This window comes from Podarcis filfolensis (assembly GCF_964270895.1).
Source record: "Podarcis filfolensis genome assembly, chromosome: 7".
NCBI classification, from domain to species: domain Eukaryota; kingdom Metazoa; phylum Chordata; class Lepidosauria; order Squamata; family Lacertidae; genus Podarcis; species Podarcis filfolensis.
Genome location: NC_139603.1, coordinates 84,720,761 through 84,736,691, shown reverse-complemented (window position 1 = coordinate 84,736,691; position 15,931 = coordinate 84,720,761). Strand labels below are relative to the sequence as shown.

Here is a 15,931-nt window from a genome sequence, read left to right as displayed (position 1 = left end):
AATAGAAGACATGGTGGAGACTGCCATGCTTTAAGAAATAGGGTTTATTCGCCTATTTACACCTTCGGTCTGCATGGAGGGAGTCTAGATCTTACAGCATGGCCCAAAGCATTGCAGACAACCTCCCCTCTTCACCGCAAAGATGGATCTCAGCCGTACTTCTTCCTCCTGCCCAGAAACCCTTGCTTCAAACCTCCCTTTCCCTGCCCTCTCGAACACACAACCCATCACCTTGGTAACATCTCACCTCCCAGGCTAAAGGATTCCTCTCCACAGTGGCCCACCTTTGTTCCCTTGATGGCCCTAGCTAGGCCAGGCTGGTTTGCATAAGCCAGCCCAGGAATTCCCTGTATTCCCTATTTGGCACAATTCTGTACTTTAATTCATATACCAATTAATCAAATCCTAGTATTTATGCATTCCTAGTGTTTAGGGGGAGCTCCCCCCAGTTCTAAAAAACTGTTTAAAAAATGCCAGTTTATATTGAGAACATTTGTCATAAGGTAAAGGTAAAGGGACCCCTGACCATTAGGTCCAGTCGTGACTGACTCTGGGGTTGCGGCGCTCATCTTGCTTTATTGGCCGAGGGAGCCGGCGTACAGCTTCTGGGTCATGTGGCCAGCATGACTAAGCCACTTCTGGCGAACCAGAGCAGCACACGGAAATGCCATTTACCCTCCCGCCGGAGCGGGACCTATTTATCTGCTTGCACATGACGTGCTTTCAAACTGCTAGGTGGGCAGGAGCAGAGACCGAGCAACGGGAGCTCACCCCGTTGTGGGGATTCAAACCGCCAACCTTCTGATCGGCAAACCCTAGGCTCTGTGGTTTAACCCACAGCGCCACCCGCATAGTTATTTTTAAATTCCTCATAAAATCTAAAGAAGCAGGTACTCCTGAGGAAGAATCACATGTGAAGTGGTGGGAAGGATACAGCCACTGTCAATCTTCAGTTGTAGTCCTGAATTGTAATAGGATATGATCCACACTGTAGTTTCTGAAAGTGTTGCAAATGCATATAATAAAATTATATACCACACTACATACCAGCTAATATTAATAGCTTCATGAAAGCTGCAGGTAGTTTTTAAACAGGTATATTATAGAAAGAGTTGCATTCAGCTAACATTTACTCAGAGTAGGCTAACTGAAATTAATAGGCCTAAGGTAGTCATGGCTATTAACTTCAGTGGGTATACTCTGAGTAACAGTTAGCGGAACACAACCCGAAGTCTCTTTACGTTTGAGGAACATTAGCTTCCATATTTCATATTTTTTTCAAATATGTGAGTATGGCACTCAAACCTTGACAGGACTTATTTCTACATAATTTCTTTTTTTGAATGTAACTAATGTGAGGTAATTAATTTTAAGTCCAGTTTTCGGAGGATAATGATAAAAGTGATTTATGTTTAGCCTGAGTGCCTAAATTTAAGTGTGGATGATGCATTAATGAGAGGATTTGAGAGAAAATGTATCTTGGATTTGAAGAACATTAATAAACATCTTAGTGATTATGATGATTTGTGTTCAGTGCTACAGTATAATTTAGTTGATGAAATGGAAAATATTAATTTGATTTTTCCAGATGGCAGTAAGATCTTACTGTGTAACAGAAGAGGCACTATTCAGTGGTATAGTGAAAATGTGAAGGTTTGTGCATAGGCTTTGAGATTTTCAGGGGCCTTGGGCCCAGTAAAAACTGAAGGGGCCTTACACTAGGAGCAGTGTTATTGCGTAGGCATGGGATCTTGGCACTGAAGGTCTTTTTGAGAGGGCATTAAATAAGTTATCCTTTATTAACTACCCTAGTCTGCAGCGTGGCTTTTAAAAATTTATGTCATGGGACGGTTGTCTTGGGAAGTAGGTCTAGCATAATGCTGAGCCTTAGAGCTAGTAGCCTTGTAAAATTCAGCATTGAACGAATTTCGTGATGGTATTGATTGCTTCTCACTTTCGAGATTTATTGCAGTAAACATTCCCGGTTTTGTTTTTAAGGAACGCACCGTGGCTGGGCTGCCGTGCAGATGCGCTTGCTTCACGAGTTGGTGTATGCTTCAAGAAGAATGGGAAACCCAGCGCTTTCTGTCCGACATTTGTCTTTTCTCTTGCAAACCATGCTGGATTTTCTTTCTGATCAGGGTATGATTTAAAAAAATAAAAAATAAAATTACAAATATATTTTCTGTAACCAATTTATATAGATGTTACTAAAGGAGAGGCTCTTTTAGACAAGCTGAGTGGGATTCCTGACTTCTGTTGATTGAGCAGCAGAACTCCCCATCCTGTTTCCTTCCCTACCAAGTTATATCACAAAGAGCTTTTGAAAATCCTCTTAATCTAAAAATGGACAAATCACAGCAGGTTTGAAACAGGTAAACGGGCATTCTTTCTGGACTGAAGTTGCTCTTCAATACATTGTCAAGTTATCTCAAGGACTGCCTGTAAGAACCTGAATATGTATTTTTAGATCTTCTGGGGAAGACCTTCTCCAAACAGTGCAATCTACAGAGGTTAGGTGGACAGGCATCAAAGCCTGGCTCTTTTTAGTTGCGGCATGTCACCTTTGGAAAGCCCTGTCATAAATTGCCAGGTCTGTAAAAATGTTTTTATTGTTCCACTGACTGCTGCTTTTGGAATCTTCAGTGCTTGTGTGTGTTTTAACTACTACTGATTCAGGATCATATCCAATATTGCATCAGTGGATGCAATACAGTCCACTGTAATTTTTTAAGAGAGAGAGAGAGAGAAAGTAATGGAGAGAGTAAGCAGTATATCACAGTACATAGCAAAATAAAATAAAAATAGCTGTAATCCTGGATAAATTATGTGCTTTTGAATATTACCGTTTTGAGACAACTTTAATGGAGAATTGTGCTTTCTTTTCAGAAAAGAAAGATGTAACACAAAGTCTAGAAAACTACACCTCAAAATGCCCTGGGACGATGGAATTAATTACGCTTCCAGACGGTTTAAAGCTTCCCCCTGTGCCATTCACTAAACTTCCTATTGTAAGGTAACCATCAATTGCAATTGAATTGCTTGGTCCTGTTGGTTTTCGTGCTTTGCACTGTAGGTGTCAAAACGTTCTTTGTGATCCATGGGTCAGCTGCAGTAGAATGGGACCGTTTCTGTCCTTGTAACCATCTGTCCAGTTTCTGACTTGTAACAGTATTTCTCGAAGGGAGCAGCCAGTTGTGTAAGGAGTCATTGTGTTGAGGACACTCAACTTGCATAGTTGAGACTGCATCTTATCCCCTGAATATCAGAGATTTGCTTCTTAATACTACTCAAATATATGCATAGCCATGATGTCTCAGCATCATATCATTATTTCTGACTTACCTTGGTTTGTTGTTGTCTGCTTTCATACTAGTCTAACCCTTTTCTCTACTTTCATGGTTGTGTTGGCTGATGCTGCCATAGATGGTTCCATGGTGGATTGAACTGTTGCTGTTATACCTATTTATTTTGTGCTGTACAGTGGTACCTTGGGTTACATACGCTTCAGGTTACATACACTTCAGGTTACAGACTCCGCTAACCCAGAAATAGTGCTTCAGGTTAAGAACTTTGCTTCAGGATGAGAACAGAAATGCTCCGGCAGCGTGGTGGCAGTAGGAGGCCCCATTAGCTAAAGTGGTGCTTCAGGTTAAGAACAGTTTCAGGTTAAGAACGGACCTCCGGAACGAATTAAGTACTTAACCTGAGGTACTACTGTATAGCGGCTTTGCCTGAGATATGTTTGCCAATGAAGTCTCTTCCCAGAGAATTCATTGTCAATATTGGCATGGCATCAGTGTTATGGCCACGGAATGTGAAATTTACCTTTCAGTTAGAATTTAAGATATATAATTTGCTTTTTATGCTACATATGGGATGTAGCATCTACATATTGAATGGGAAATAATCCTAAGCACTATTGCTGAGCACACAGTCCCTCAGAGCTCACTAAGCCTCAGACACTGAAGTTCTGAATTCAAGCTGGATGCATTGCCATATGTGTAGGTTACCAGGCTTATAGTAACCATGTTTATTTAAGGAATTGATAATCCTTTATTCTTCTTGCAATTTGTGTCCCCCCCCCACTACTCTAAGCTGATTTTACTAGAATTTCTAATGCTGCCTTGTTTCTATTCTGACTGCATGTTCAATTTAGGTGTCTTTGCTATGTTAAAACAACCCTTTTTGTTCATTTAACAGATCTGTCAAGCTTTTAAATCTCCCTGTTAGCCTTCGGCCACAGAAAATAAAAAGCTTGGTGGGTCAGAACATGTCAACAAAGAGTCCCTTTATATATTCTCCAATCATCGCTCACAATCGTGGGGAGGAGCGGAGTAAAAAAATTGGTAAGAAAACGATTTATTATATTCATTGCGTTTTAAAATGCATCCTGTTTGAATAATTGATATACCACTGTTTGCTTGCTGGTTTTCATCCTGCAAATTGAATCAAGTGGTTATTGCCAGTTTTTGGATCAATACGCTATTTCCTCCTCTCGATTATAAAACTGACTAGACAACTTGGCACAGATTGCTTGTATCCATCTTGCCTTTGTTTGCTGCTCATGATGTGTTAATCCACTGCTGCCACTTGGAAAGAAGGATACAAGCAGATCACATTTTTATAGTATCATTGAAGATGATTGCAAGAATGCTTTCAGTCTTTCCGTGCTTATTGGAAGCGTGAGGAACAGAATGCTTGCAGATTTGCTGTTATAGCTTAGCATAATCTTGCAACAAAAGTTGGGTTACGTGGGGATCAAGACTTCCTATTGTTGCCGTGCAAGCGGCAGCCCGTACAGACACCCATACGGATGGCGCCTGAGCGGCAGCCCTTACGGTCGCCATGCGAGAGGCAGCCCGTATGGATGGCACGTGGGATATCTACAATATCTCTGTAGCAATATATGATAACAGCAACAAAGTATGCATGTAGCTTTTTGAAAAACAACAACAGCAACTCTGAAACTTGTTATGTTTTTGTTTTTCTAATACAGATTTTCAGTGGGTCCAGGGAGATGTTTGTGAAGTTCAGCTGATGGTGTACAATCCAATGCCTTTTGAACTCCGTGTGGAAAATATGGTATGTTTCAAAGCCTGGTTGACTTGAAACCCTGATTAGCCTTATTGATGTTAACATCATGTTTAAAATGAAATGGGACAAATGGCTGAAATTGTTGGGAAGAGGACAGTGAAATGAGGGTGTGTGGTCACCCTCTTAATAGCTGTACCAGGCCTGTTTGATACGCTTTATACTGATGAACATTTATGCTAGTGTATACAAGCAAGGATAAAACCATTGCCTTTTACTGACTAGGGATATTATTATTATTATTATTATTATTATTATTATTATTATTTGTATTTCATTATACTTAATCTCAAACCTCATTTATAGAATAGTTCATTCTATAAACAAGGTTTGAGATCAAGTATAACACTTCTCCTTTAAGCCAAGTTATGTTTCTATTGGAGTTCTTGAGGATTTGAGGCACGCTAGCAGCAATAGTTGTGTTCCTCATTGTCCATGTAACTTTCCCCCCCGCCGAATTTCTTCTGACCTTTCAACTTGACATCTCTGTGCCCTCTAAATTTAGCCCCAGGTCTTTGTTGCTTTCTGCTTTTACATTCTTTAAAACTCCTTGGTTTCTTTTCCTAAGGGCACTGTGGATGAATATGGAGTTGTGTTCATCGTTTCTTGTGTCTGTCAAATCTTGCCCCATTCCTCATCCCTGGGTCTTTTTCCTCTGTCCACACAGCAATAATGCTAACTGAGGAAAGAGTTCTAGCCCTAGTGGGAACCACTGGAAATGTGTGACAAGACACTGTGAGGCTAGACTTAAAGGGTTTGGATGGTATGCACACAAGGGCAGCCATTGTTCAGCTGAAATAGCTGTTTTAATAGTGCACCTTGGCTGATTTCATAAAATATGAAGAGTCCCAAACAAACTACCTATATCAACTTATGTGAAGATGATTTGCAGAAGTGAAAGTGATGTCTTAATAATCTAGTGCTTGGTGGCAAAGCTTTATCAATAAATTATTTGGATTTTCAAGCATTTTGTTATGCAGAAGAAGTAACTTTTATTTTTGAATGATCATACTTAAATAATAAAGGGGGAATTTTTTATTTTTTTCTAACTGGATCAGGCCAAGTTTCATCTAGTAAGTTCAGTATCTTGTTTGCGGCAGTGACCACCTATATACTTCTGGGAAATCACAAGCAGTTTTTGAAGGTAGCAGTCTTCTCCTGTCTGAGTGCTGGACCCTGGGGGACAGAATTGCAAGCCTTTTTGCAGGGAGGTTTAGTAAAGCTATAGTTAATGGCTGTTGATAGACTTTCCTCTTACATTAGCTTCTGTAACCTCTTTCAAATTGAGTTACCATCACCACATCTTGTGACCACCAATTCCACATGTTAATTATTGATTTCAAGAATCATTTCCCTTTGTCTATCCTTGAATGTACTGCCCATCAATTTCATTGGATGAGCTCAAGTGCTTGTGTTCAGGGAAAGGGGGAAAAAAAGCTTAAAATGAATTCTTCATATAGTTCATAATTTAATAAATCTCTGATTCCCGCCCCCCCAATACATCTTTTTAAAGAAGCAAGCCCTGTACAGTCATTTCATCACTGCAAGGAAAATATATCAGAAGTGGGGGTGGGACTTTTTCTATTATGAAATTGGTGTTTTCAATCAGACATGGTTAATGCTAAAATTAATCAACTATTTTATATACCAGAGACTTGTATGCTATGAAATCTTACAAAGATTTGCAGAATGATACTAAACATACCAAATTTCAAAATAAGATCATCCTTAAGTGCAAAAGCAGCACCCAGTACATACCACAGCATAGTGTCCCTCTCTCATAGCCTTATGGGGAGTGATACGCAATACCTCTTTTCTGGGGGTGGGGGGGTGTTGTTATTTTGTTACTTTAAAAAAATCCATCTTCGTTGCAAAGCCTTGGTTGTTGTGGGACATACTGTATTTTTCACCCTATAGGACGCACTTTTTCCCCTCCAAAAATGAAGGGGAAATGTGTGTGCGTCCTATGGGGTGAATGCAGGCTTTCGCTGAAGCCTGGAGAGCGAGATGGGTCGGTGTGCACCGACCCCTCTTGCTCTCCAGGCTTCAGGAAGCTATCCCCCCAGGCCGGCAAGCTCCGGCTTCCCCCGCCCCCTGCCCCGCAAGCTCAGAGAGCGATGGCGAAGCTGTGCGCAGCTTCGCCATCGCTCTCTGACCCGTTTTGGGGGCTGGGGTCGGGGGAAGCTCGGGCTTCCCCCGCCCCAAGCCCCGCAAGCTCCGGAAGCAATGGCGAGGTTGCGCAACCTCACCTTCGCTCCCGGACCCCCAGCCCCAAGGCCAAAAAGGAAGCCAGGAAAGCGAGCGGGATCCATCCCGCTCGCTGTCATGGCTTCTTTGCTCTTTGGGGCTGGGGGGGAAAAATAATTTCCCCCCCTTTATTCCCCCCCCCAAAAAATTAAGTGTGTCCTATGGGCCAGTGTGTCCTGTAGGGCGAAAAATACGGTAAATGTTCAAAAACATGTTTCAGGTTTGCTGCCTTCAGCCTGCATAACTCTTTCATACACACAACAGTGAAGGCCTCTGTCCTCTGTTAGGGATTTGCCTCAATGCACTTTGTCACTTTGGAAGTAGATGACAGAGTTCTACAGTTTTGATTCATGTTAATGCACCCAGATAGCCTGCAATCTGTGTTGAGTGAAATGGCTATTGGCTGTTGTCATTTGTTGAGCTGAATAATACTGTGTCTCCTCAGACACTCTCTGCAGTTAATTCAGCTAACTGCCGTGTCAGTTGAGATCGCATTAGAGTGATTCTTTGACCCACTTGCTCGTGAATCTAACCAACCAAACGTCCTTTGCTCCAGCAGATGGTGGTATATTATTCTGACCAGTGGGACTTTTTCAATTCACAGAGACAATTCACTGGTAATAAGTCCTAAGAAGAAAGGAAAGGCAATTATGTTGGCTTTTTCTTCTGGTTAGGAGCTGGAACTTAGCTATTTCAGTTGTCAGACATTTAACTTACATAATATTATGTAATGCTTACTTATTTCGGGGTTGCTTTGCAAGGAAATCTCCATTGCAGTTAGATTTACCATTGTGGTATTGCATATACAGTATGAAGCCTATGTAATTACAGTGTACAGTTGATAATCTCAATGCAAAACTGACAGTAATGTTAAGAGCCAGTGACTCAGACTACGTGGGCTATCATATACCCTTTCACTGCAGATTACAATTCTTTAATGATTCTGATAGAGTTGGAGGGGACACAAAATTAGAAATGTTTCGCACACAATATAGTTTGTTCTGTTTCTACAAATGTACTTAAGACAATGTACAATAAAATAATAAAATTGCAATATTAAATGCAGCAGATGAAATACAGTGGTACCTTGGGTTACAGACGCTTCAGGTTACAGACTCCGCTAACCCAGAAACAGTACCTCGGGTTAAGAACTTTGCTTCAGGATGAGAACAGAAATCATGTGGTGGCGGTGCAGCGGCAGCGGGAGGCCCCATTAGCTAAAGTGGTGCTTCAGGTTAAGAACAGTTTCAGGTTAAGAACGGACCTCCAGAACGAATTAAGTTCTTAACCCGAGGTACCACTGTATAATAATAAGCAGTTTGAGCATTACAGTAAACACAGCGCTAAAAGTTAAGCACCAAAAACCTTTGCAAGCTGGTTTAATATTTGTGAACATCAGTTTCCAATAGTGTATTGGATCAGATGCATGGCTTGCTTAATTTAAAGCCCCATTTTCAATGCAGACCCATTTTATTTAAAATCATTTATATCCCACTATTTCTTCCTTGGAAGAGTGGCAAAAACAGTAAAGCAGTATAAATAGTAAAGCAGTACAGTATAAATGAGCACTAGCAGACAGCATTCATACTCTCTTTGATGCAAGTTGAATAGACTACTTATGTGTGTCTGTTATGTATATGCTTTCCACCTCCTCCAGGGCCTTCTGACAAGTGGAGTGGAGTTTGAATCCCTCCCTGCAGCTCTCTCTTTACCAGCAGAATCCGGCCTCTATCCAGTAACACTTGTTGGTGTCCCACAGTCTGCAGGCCAGATCACTATCAATGGTAAAAACTGTTGTTGCTTTTATATTCCATTCATGCGTCAGAAGTTGTCGATTTTCTAAATGGCAGCCAGTTCTAATCCCCTGCCATTTTTTGTTTAGAAGTGAGTGATCCCTTTTGCTTACTGTAATTCCGCCCAGCCATACAGGAAATAGAAGCAGTCTATCTCACTGTGTCTACATTACCCTATTGTTAAAACTGCATATAGTTGCTGCCGTTTGAGATGAAGGGTGGGCTACAAATTTCATAAACGAAGTCTAGATTGTATCAATCGATTCTAAAAAGAAAATACTGAGCTAACCTAATTGCCTACTAACTGTACATAGAAATGAGAAAACAAGAGGCTTATCTTTAAATTGCTTACAATTAATGTGCTTTCCAGTAAATGAGTCAGGAGTCTGGTATAAAAAAACCCTCTCTATTGTAGCTGAACATCTCAGAGGCGAATGGTGTTTGTTGGATTGTAGATTACTGTATATGGGAGAAAAGGGGCAGCAGAGATCCTGGGGTAGTCCAAGGTAAATCCTAAGACAGTTCACTTAAAACATAATTTGGCAAATTGGCAAAATTCTCTTGTTTCTAGTAGGGATATTTGTGGAATTTGATTTTCGTGAATCCCAAAATGAACTGACCTGATCCCCATTTCCCACACGAAAGTGTGATTCAGAAGTTAGTGATGGGAAGTTTTGCTTTTGCACATGACTAGAATGTTCAGTTGACATTGAGTTCATGAAAACACTGTACCCTGACCTGTTCTTAATGCATGGTTAACCACATTTATGGAATGTAATAGTTATGTTCTTTTAAGTCTTACTATATCAATCACTAGTAATAGTTTAATAAGGAGGTTATTAATCACTAGTAATAGTTTAACAAGGAGGTTTTCATGCCTGTCCAGTTCTGTGTTCCCTTTCCCAACCTTTAATCTATTGATGATTGATGTCTATATGCAACCCTTGTATTGTATTTGTGTTAACCAATCAGCAACAAGCACATATGTGGCAATGCTGTAATATTCAATAAAAGGGACTCCCTGAGACATGCTCGGGAGATGCCTCCCATATGACACTCGTCATTCGTCTGTCGTTCATTTCAACCCAACAGGTTAGCTATCCATAACTGTTTGCACTTGCAAATGTTTTGGTGAGGTCCCGCCCCCCTGCCGCAGTGTGTTTTGAAAAAGAAAGGTTTTTAGAAATATGTGTTTTTTTAGAAGAGTGCATTTTTTCAAGGAAAATATGTAATAATTTAAATACTTATTTTTAAAGAAATTATAGCTTAACGCAAAAATGGGAAGTAACTGATTTATGAGTGAAAACATGCAAGAATGAAATGAATAGGAAATGGACGGATACATATTCTTAAGACTTTGGCTCACAGTGTGAATACTAAACAGGATTAAAATTTACTGGCCTCTGTATTTGCCACTTAGCCCCCATCCCATTCCCACGACAACCCCTACCCCCTAACCAATGTTAGTTATGTTTTGAGGATTATTGGCTCCTGGACATTTCCTAAATAGCTCTTCATAGATAATTGCTAACTACTTATATCATAATTAGCTAGTAAGGAGGGCCCAAATGAGTCACTGGTACCAAGGTCACTAAACTATTCAGTATATTCCATATATTTCAAGTTTCTGACATCTTCAACTACAGTGGGGTTTCCTTCCATGACTTGACAATAAACTCCTGATGTGGTCTCTGTTGATGGCAGGTTATCACACTTCAGTCTTTGGGGTCTTCAGTGATTGTCTTTTGGATAAGTTACCAGGAATAAAGACCAATGGTTGCACAGTGGAAGTCATTCCAGCTTTACCTAGATTGCAAATTAGTACTTCATTACCGAGGTAAGAAACCTGAATGATCATTTTCAAGTCGTTAGGAACTAGGGGAATCATCCACTCTCCAAAGAACCACATAACATTATATTGTGTTCCCATTCAAATTTATGTGTTTGTATTAGTGAAAACATCAAGCATTTTATTATACAGTGGTACCTTGGATTACAGATGCTTCAGGTTACAGACGCTTCAGGTTACAGACTCCTGTAACCCAGAAATAGTACCTCGGGTTAAGAACTTTGCTTCAGGATGAGAACTGAAATCGCGCGGCGGTGGTGGCGCGGCGGCAGCAGGAGGCCCCATTAGCTAAAGTGGTACCTCAGGTTAAGAACAGTTTCAGGTTAAGAATGGACCTCCAGAACGAATTAAGTTCTTAACCCGAGGTACCACTGTACTGTTGGGGTCATCAAGTAAGGACAGAAATTTATCCTGAAAGATATTAGCTTGAGGATTACTATTTTAACCAGCAAGGGCAACAGTGGCTTCAGTGTTAACTTTCAATAGCTTGCACTGCAAGGAGAATTAACTCACCAATTCCTAGTCTTAAATTCTTCTTTAGATTCTTCTTGGAAGGCCAAAGTAGAATTCTCCACAATGACCATTATCACCTGTGCAGTAGCACATGCAGTCAATATCTTTATATGTCACACGGAAAGGAGAGGAGTAAGTAAGCTGTGCCAGCATAGTGTAGTGGTCAGTATCGGACCAGGATTGGGAAGATCTGGGCTCAAATTTCAGCTCGGCTGAGATATGCACTGGATAACCTTGCTCCTCACCTCTAATATATCTTTACAGGGTTGTTGTGGGGATAAAATGTGACTGGGAAAAGGAGGTATACTGCCCCAGGCTCTTTGGAGAAAGGACAAATAATAATAATAAATAAAATCATAAAAGGTAAAGGTAAAGGGACCCCTGACCATTAGGTCCAGTCGTGGCTGACTCTGGGGTTGCGGCGCTCATCTTGCTTTATTGGCCGAGGGAGCCGGCGTTTGTCCACAGACAGCTTCCGGGTCATGTCGCCAGCATGACTAAGCTGCTTCTGGCAAACCAGAGCAGCACACGGAAACGCCGTTTACCTTCCCACCGGAGCGGTACCTATATATCTACTTGCACTTTGACGTGCTTTCAAACTGCTAGGTTGGCAGGAGCAGGGACCAAGCAATGGGAGCTCACCCCGTCGCAGGGATTCGAAGCACCGACCTTCTGATCGGCAAGTCCTAGGCTCTGTGGTTTAACCCACAGCGCCACCCGCATCCCAAAATAAAACCATAAAGGTAGATAATGTAATTTTCATATATTTACCAATGCTGCATGTGTTTTTCACTTGTATTTTCATGCTATTCTTGAAGGTCTGCTCACATGCTACAGCCTTCCTCAGGAGATGAAATAGCCACCAATGTGTCTGTCCAGCTCTACAATGGAGAGACGCAGCAACTCACCATTAAGCTGGAAAATATTGGAACTGAGCCTTTGGAGAAGCTGGAGGTCACATCAAAAATGATCAACACGAAAGGTATTTGCAATTACTATTGATGCCTAAAGGTTTCTGAGTGCAGCACAGCCATGCCCACTGGCTGCTGCTGCTGCTTCCTCTTATCATTATTATATTAAATTTGTATACCACCCTTCAGCTGAAGATTTCAGGGCAGTTTCCAGCATTAAGAAACCAAAACCAAAACGCAAAGCCCATAATAAAAACAAGAACAAATACAAAACAGACGAATAACAACCCACCTCCCGCAAAAACATTTGAAAGGACCTAGAATGTTATTCAGCCAAAAGCCTAATTGAAGAGGAATGTACAAGATGGAAGAAAGCTGGGATTTAAAGAAATAAGTGACAGGCTGGGCGCTGCTAGACCTCTAACTAACTTCATCAAAGATACCTGCATACAGTACACAAGGAAGAAAGGGATGAGGAGGAAATTGGCAACAATAAAATTCTGGTTACAGATAGGTAGCCGTGTTGGTCCGCCATAGTCAAAACAAAAAATTTTTTTTCCTTCCAGTAGCACCTTAAAGACCAACTAAGTTAGTTCTTGGTATGAGCTTTCGTGTGCATGCACACTTCTTCAGATACACTGAAACAGAAGTTGCCAGATCCTTCTATATAGTGAGAAGGTGGGGAGGGGTATTACTCAGAAGGGTGGTGGGTATGTGCTGCCACATACACCCGGACAACACCATTACTGGCCCCAACAACATCACACATACCATCTCGGGACTATTTAATTGCTCATCGTCTAACATTGTATATGCCATCAAATGCCAACAGTGTCCTTCAGCTCTCTATATTGGACAAACGGGCCAAACCTTACGCCAAAGAATAAATGGACATAAATCGGACATCAAGAATCACAAGACAGAGAAACCAGTAGGAGAACACTTCAATCTCCCAGGACATTCTATACAAGATCTCAAAGTAGCTGTATTACTACAAAGGAATTTCAGAAATAGACTGGAAAGAGAAGCTGCTGAATTGCAACTCATTACCAAACTTAAAACCATGGAGAGACCTGGTCTGAACAAAGACATTGGATTCTTATCTCATAATACATGACAAAGCCATTTTTCACCTTCTCACCCCTTGCTTTTTCCTGTAAGACCTATTGCAGTCATTAAGAGTCGTCAACAGGCTCATCACAGCTATCTGCCAATCACCCATTCCCACCACCCTTCTGAGCAATACCCCTCCCCACCTTCTCACTATATAGAAGGATCTGGCAACTTCTGTTTCAGTGTATCTGAAGAAGTGTGCATGCACACGAAAGCTCATACCAAGAACTAACTTAGTTGGTCTTTAAGGTGCTACTGGAAGGAAAATTTTTTTTTTGTTTTGAATAAAATTCTGGTGATGGCTCTTCATAAGTTATGTGATAAGCATATATTTTGAGAAAAGCAGTTATGATTGATGAAGGGACTGGATGGATGGTATTGTATATGCTTCCTCCACAAGACTTAGGTGAGAATCCCCACCTCTCCAAGTGTGCTGCTTGATACCCAGAGCATCTTGGGCATCTATACAATACGCAGCTCTTTCTGGTGGCAGGAGCAACACCTTATACTTTAACAAAGAATAAACCTAAAAATGTTTCGCTGGATTCAGTTTTTGTTTTGTACCAACAAGGATTTTGGAAAGGAACAATCTTGAAGGTATTTTCAGATTTTATTAATGCTGATGTCTAATTGCAGATAAATATCAAAAAATAAAACCACCTGAGATAATAATAGTTGTTGACTATTTTTTGATGCAGGGTTTAAAGTGCATCGGATTTAAAAAGGGAAGTATTTTCTGTAAGCCCAAAACCTTATTTAATTAAATATTGAAGATTATTATATGGTGCTTTCTGTCAAGCAGACATCAAAGGGGTTTTCATAAAAATGCACATTGGTAATAACAAAAGCAATAAATATAATACAGTTAAAACATATATAATTCATAATGATTCCATTGCATTTATCAATGTCTCAACCGTACAAAGAAGACTAGCAGGAGGAAAATGGAAAAGCCACCTCCCTAGGGCCCAAGTTGTTTAGGGATTTTTATGTTAGTTTTAACACCTTTAATTGGACTTGATAGCATACAGGCAGCTAATGCAGATTTTGCAAGATAAGTGTTTTATGACATTGCACCAAAGTAAAAGGTAAAAAAAGCATTCTGCATTGTTTAGAAATGACCACACTACTATAAAGCTTCTAAACTCTGTTTCCATGACTATTTTTCTTCTTCTTTTTTTAATTTTTATTTTCCATGACTATTTCTATCAAGAAACAGTTTGTTGAGTTTATGCATTCCTCACTGACTTCTTACAAGCTCTCTTTAAGCTGCAGTCTTTTAACACACTACTAGGGAAAAAAGCTTCACCGAGAAGTATTTTAAAAATCACTGGGATGCACATACACATTTGAATGTTTGAATAGCTACTAAATTATGATTCTTCTATAAGATATGCAAAAAATTAAGAGGCATGCGAACTGAGGATGTAGTCCACCAAACGTGTACATAATTTCCTGTGGAAATCACATTGGCTTGGTTTGCATGATTAGTTCCTTGCTCAGTAAGTCAGGATATGCAGAAGCTCTGTGCAGGTGCCTTGGCAGCTGCTCCATCCCTCCCTTGGTGTGAGGGCCTGAATGAGCCAGGATTCAGCTCTTAATCAGAGCATCAGATTATATGTGATCCAAAAAAACCCCTGTTCAATAGTTTACAAACAAGCCAGGATATTAAGCTAACTTTAAACCATGGCATTAAAGGGATATGGGTGGTGCTGTGGTCTAAACCACTGAGCCTTGGGCTTGCCGATCGGAAGGTTGGCGGATTGAATCCCTGCAACGGGGTGAGCTCCCGTTTTTCGGTCCCAGCTCCTGCCAACCTAGCTGTTCGAAAGCACGCCAGCACAAGTACATAAATAGGTACCGCTGCGGCGGGAAAGTAAACAGCATTTCCATGCGCCCTGGCACTTGTCACGGTCCTCTGTGCACCAGTAGCGGTTTAGTCATGCTGGCCACATGACCCGGAAAACTGTCTGTGGACAAATGCCGGCTCCCTTGGCCTGAAAGCGAGATGAGCGCCACAACCCCATAGTCGCCTTTGACTGGACTTAACCATCCAGGGGTCCTTTATCTTTTTACCTTTACTTATTATGTTAAGGGCAGAAAATTTAAACAACCCTGAGCCTGCTTCAGTTAGTAATGAACAAAGCTCCATGGAAATCAGTAGAAAAAAAGTTAAGACTAGGTGCAGTTGCTCCCAGTTGGACTTGAGTTGCAAACCTGTCTATGTCATCTTGAAATAAGTTCCATTTACTTCAGAGGGACTTGATAAGTAAGGAAGTCACAGGTGAGCTTTGCTTGAAGACAACATTTGCAACATTGGTCAGTGGATCTGAAGATACTACACCACCTTGATAGAAAGAACTTAAAACTGGTTACTAAAAATAAGATGTCAGAAAGTGGCCATTCTTTTG

The 15,931-nt window shown here is 40.8% G+C and overlaps 1 protein-coding gene across 3 annotated transcripts in view; it reads left to right on the top strand.

Annotated features, from left to right (window-relative positions):
- Positions 1-15,931, top strand: part of TRAPPC9 (trafficking protein particle complex subunit 9) — a 275,302-nt gene that overhangs the window by 24,283 nt on the left and 235,088 nt on the right. For all 3 annotated transcript variants that reach the window (XR_014549937.1, XM_083621886.1, XM_083621887.1), the window contains exons 9-15: positions 1,999-2,142; positions 2,890-3,016; positions 4,204-4,349; positions 5,000-5,085; positions 8,999-9,125; positions 10,839-10,971; positions 12,315-12,478. Coding sequence is in view for 2 of the 3 variants with exons in the window: in XM_083621886.1 (XP_083478012.1) it covers positions 1,999-2,142; positions 2,890-3,016; positions 4,204-4,349; positions 5,000-5,085; positions 8,999-9,125; positions 10,839-10,971; positions 12,315-12,478 (927 nt within the window). In the remaining variant the exon portion in view is untranslated. The remainder of the gene's footprint in view (positions 1-1,998; positions 2,143-2,889; positions 3,017-4,203; positions 4,350-4,999; positions 5,086-8,998; positions 9,126-10,838; positions 10,972-12,314; positions 12,479-15,931) is intronic.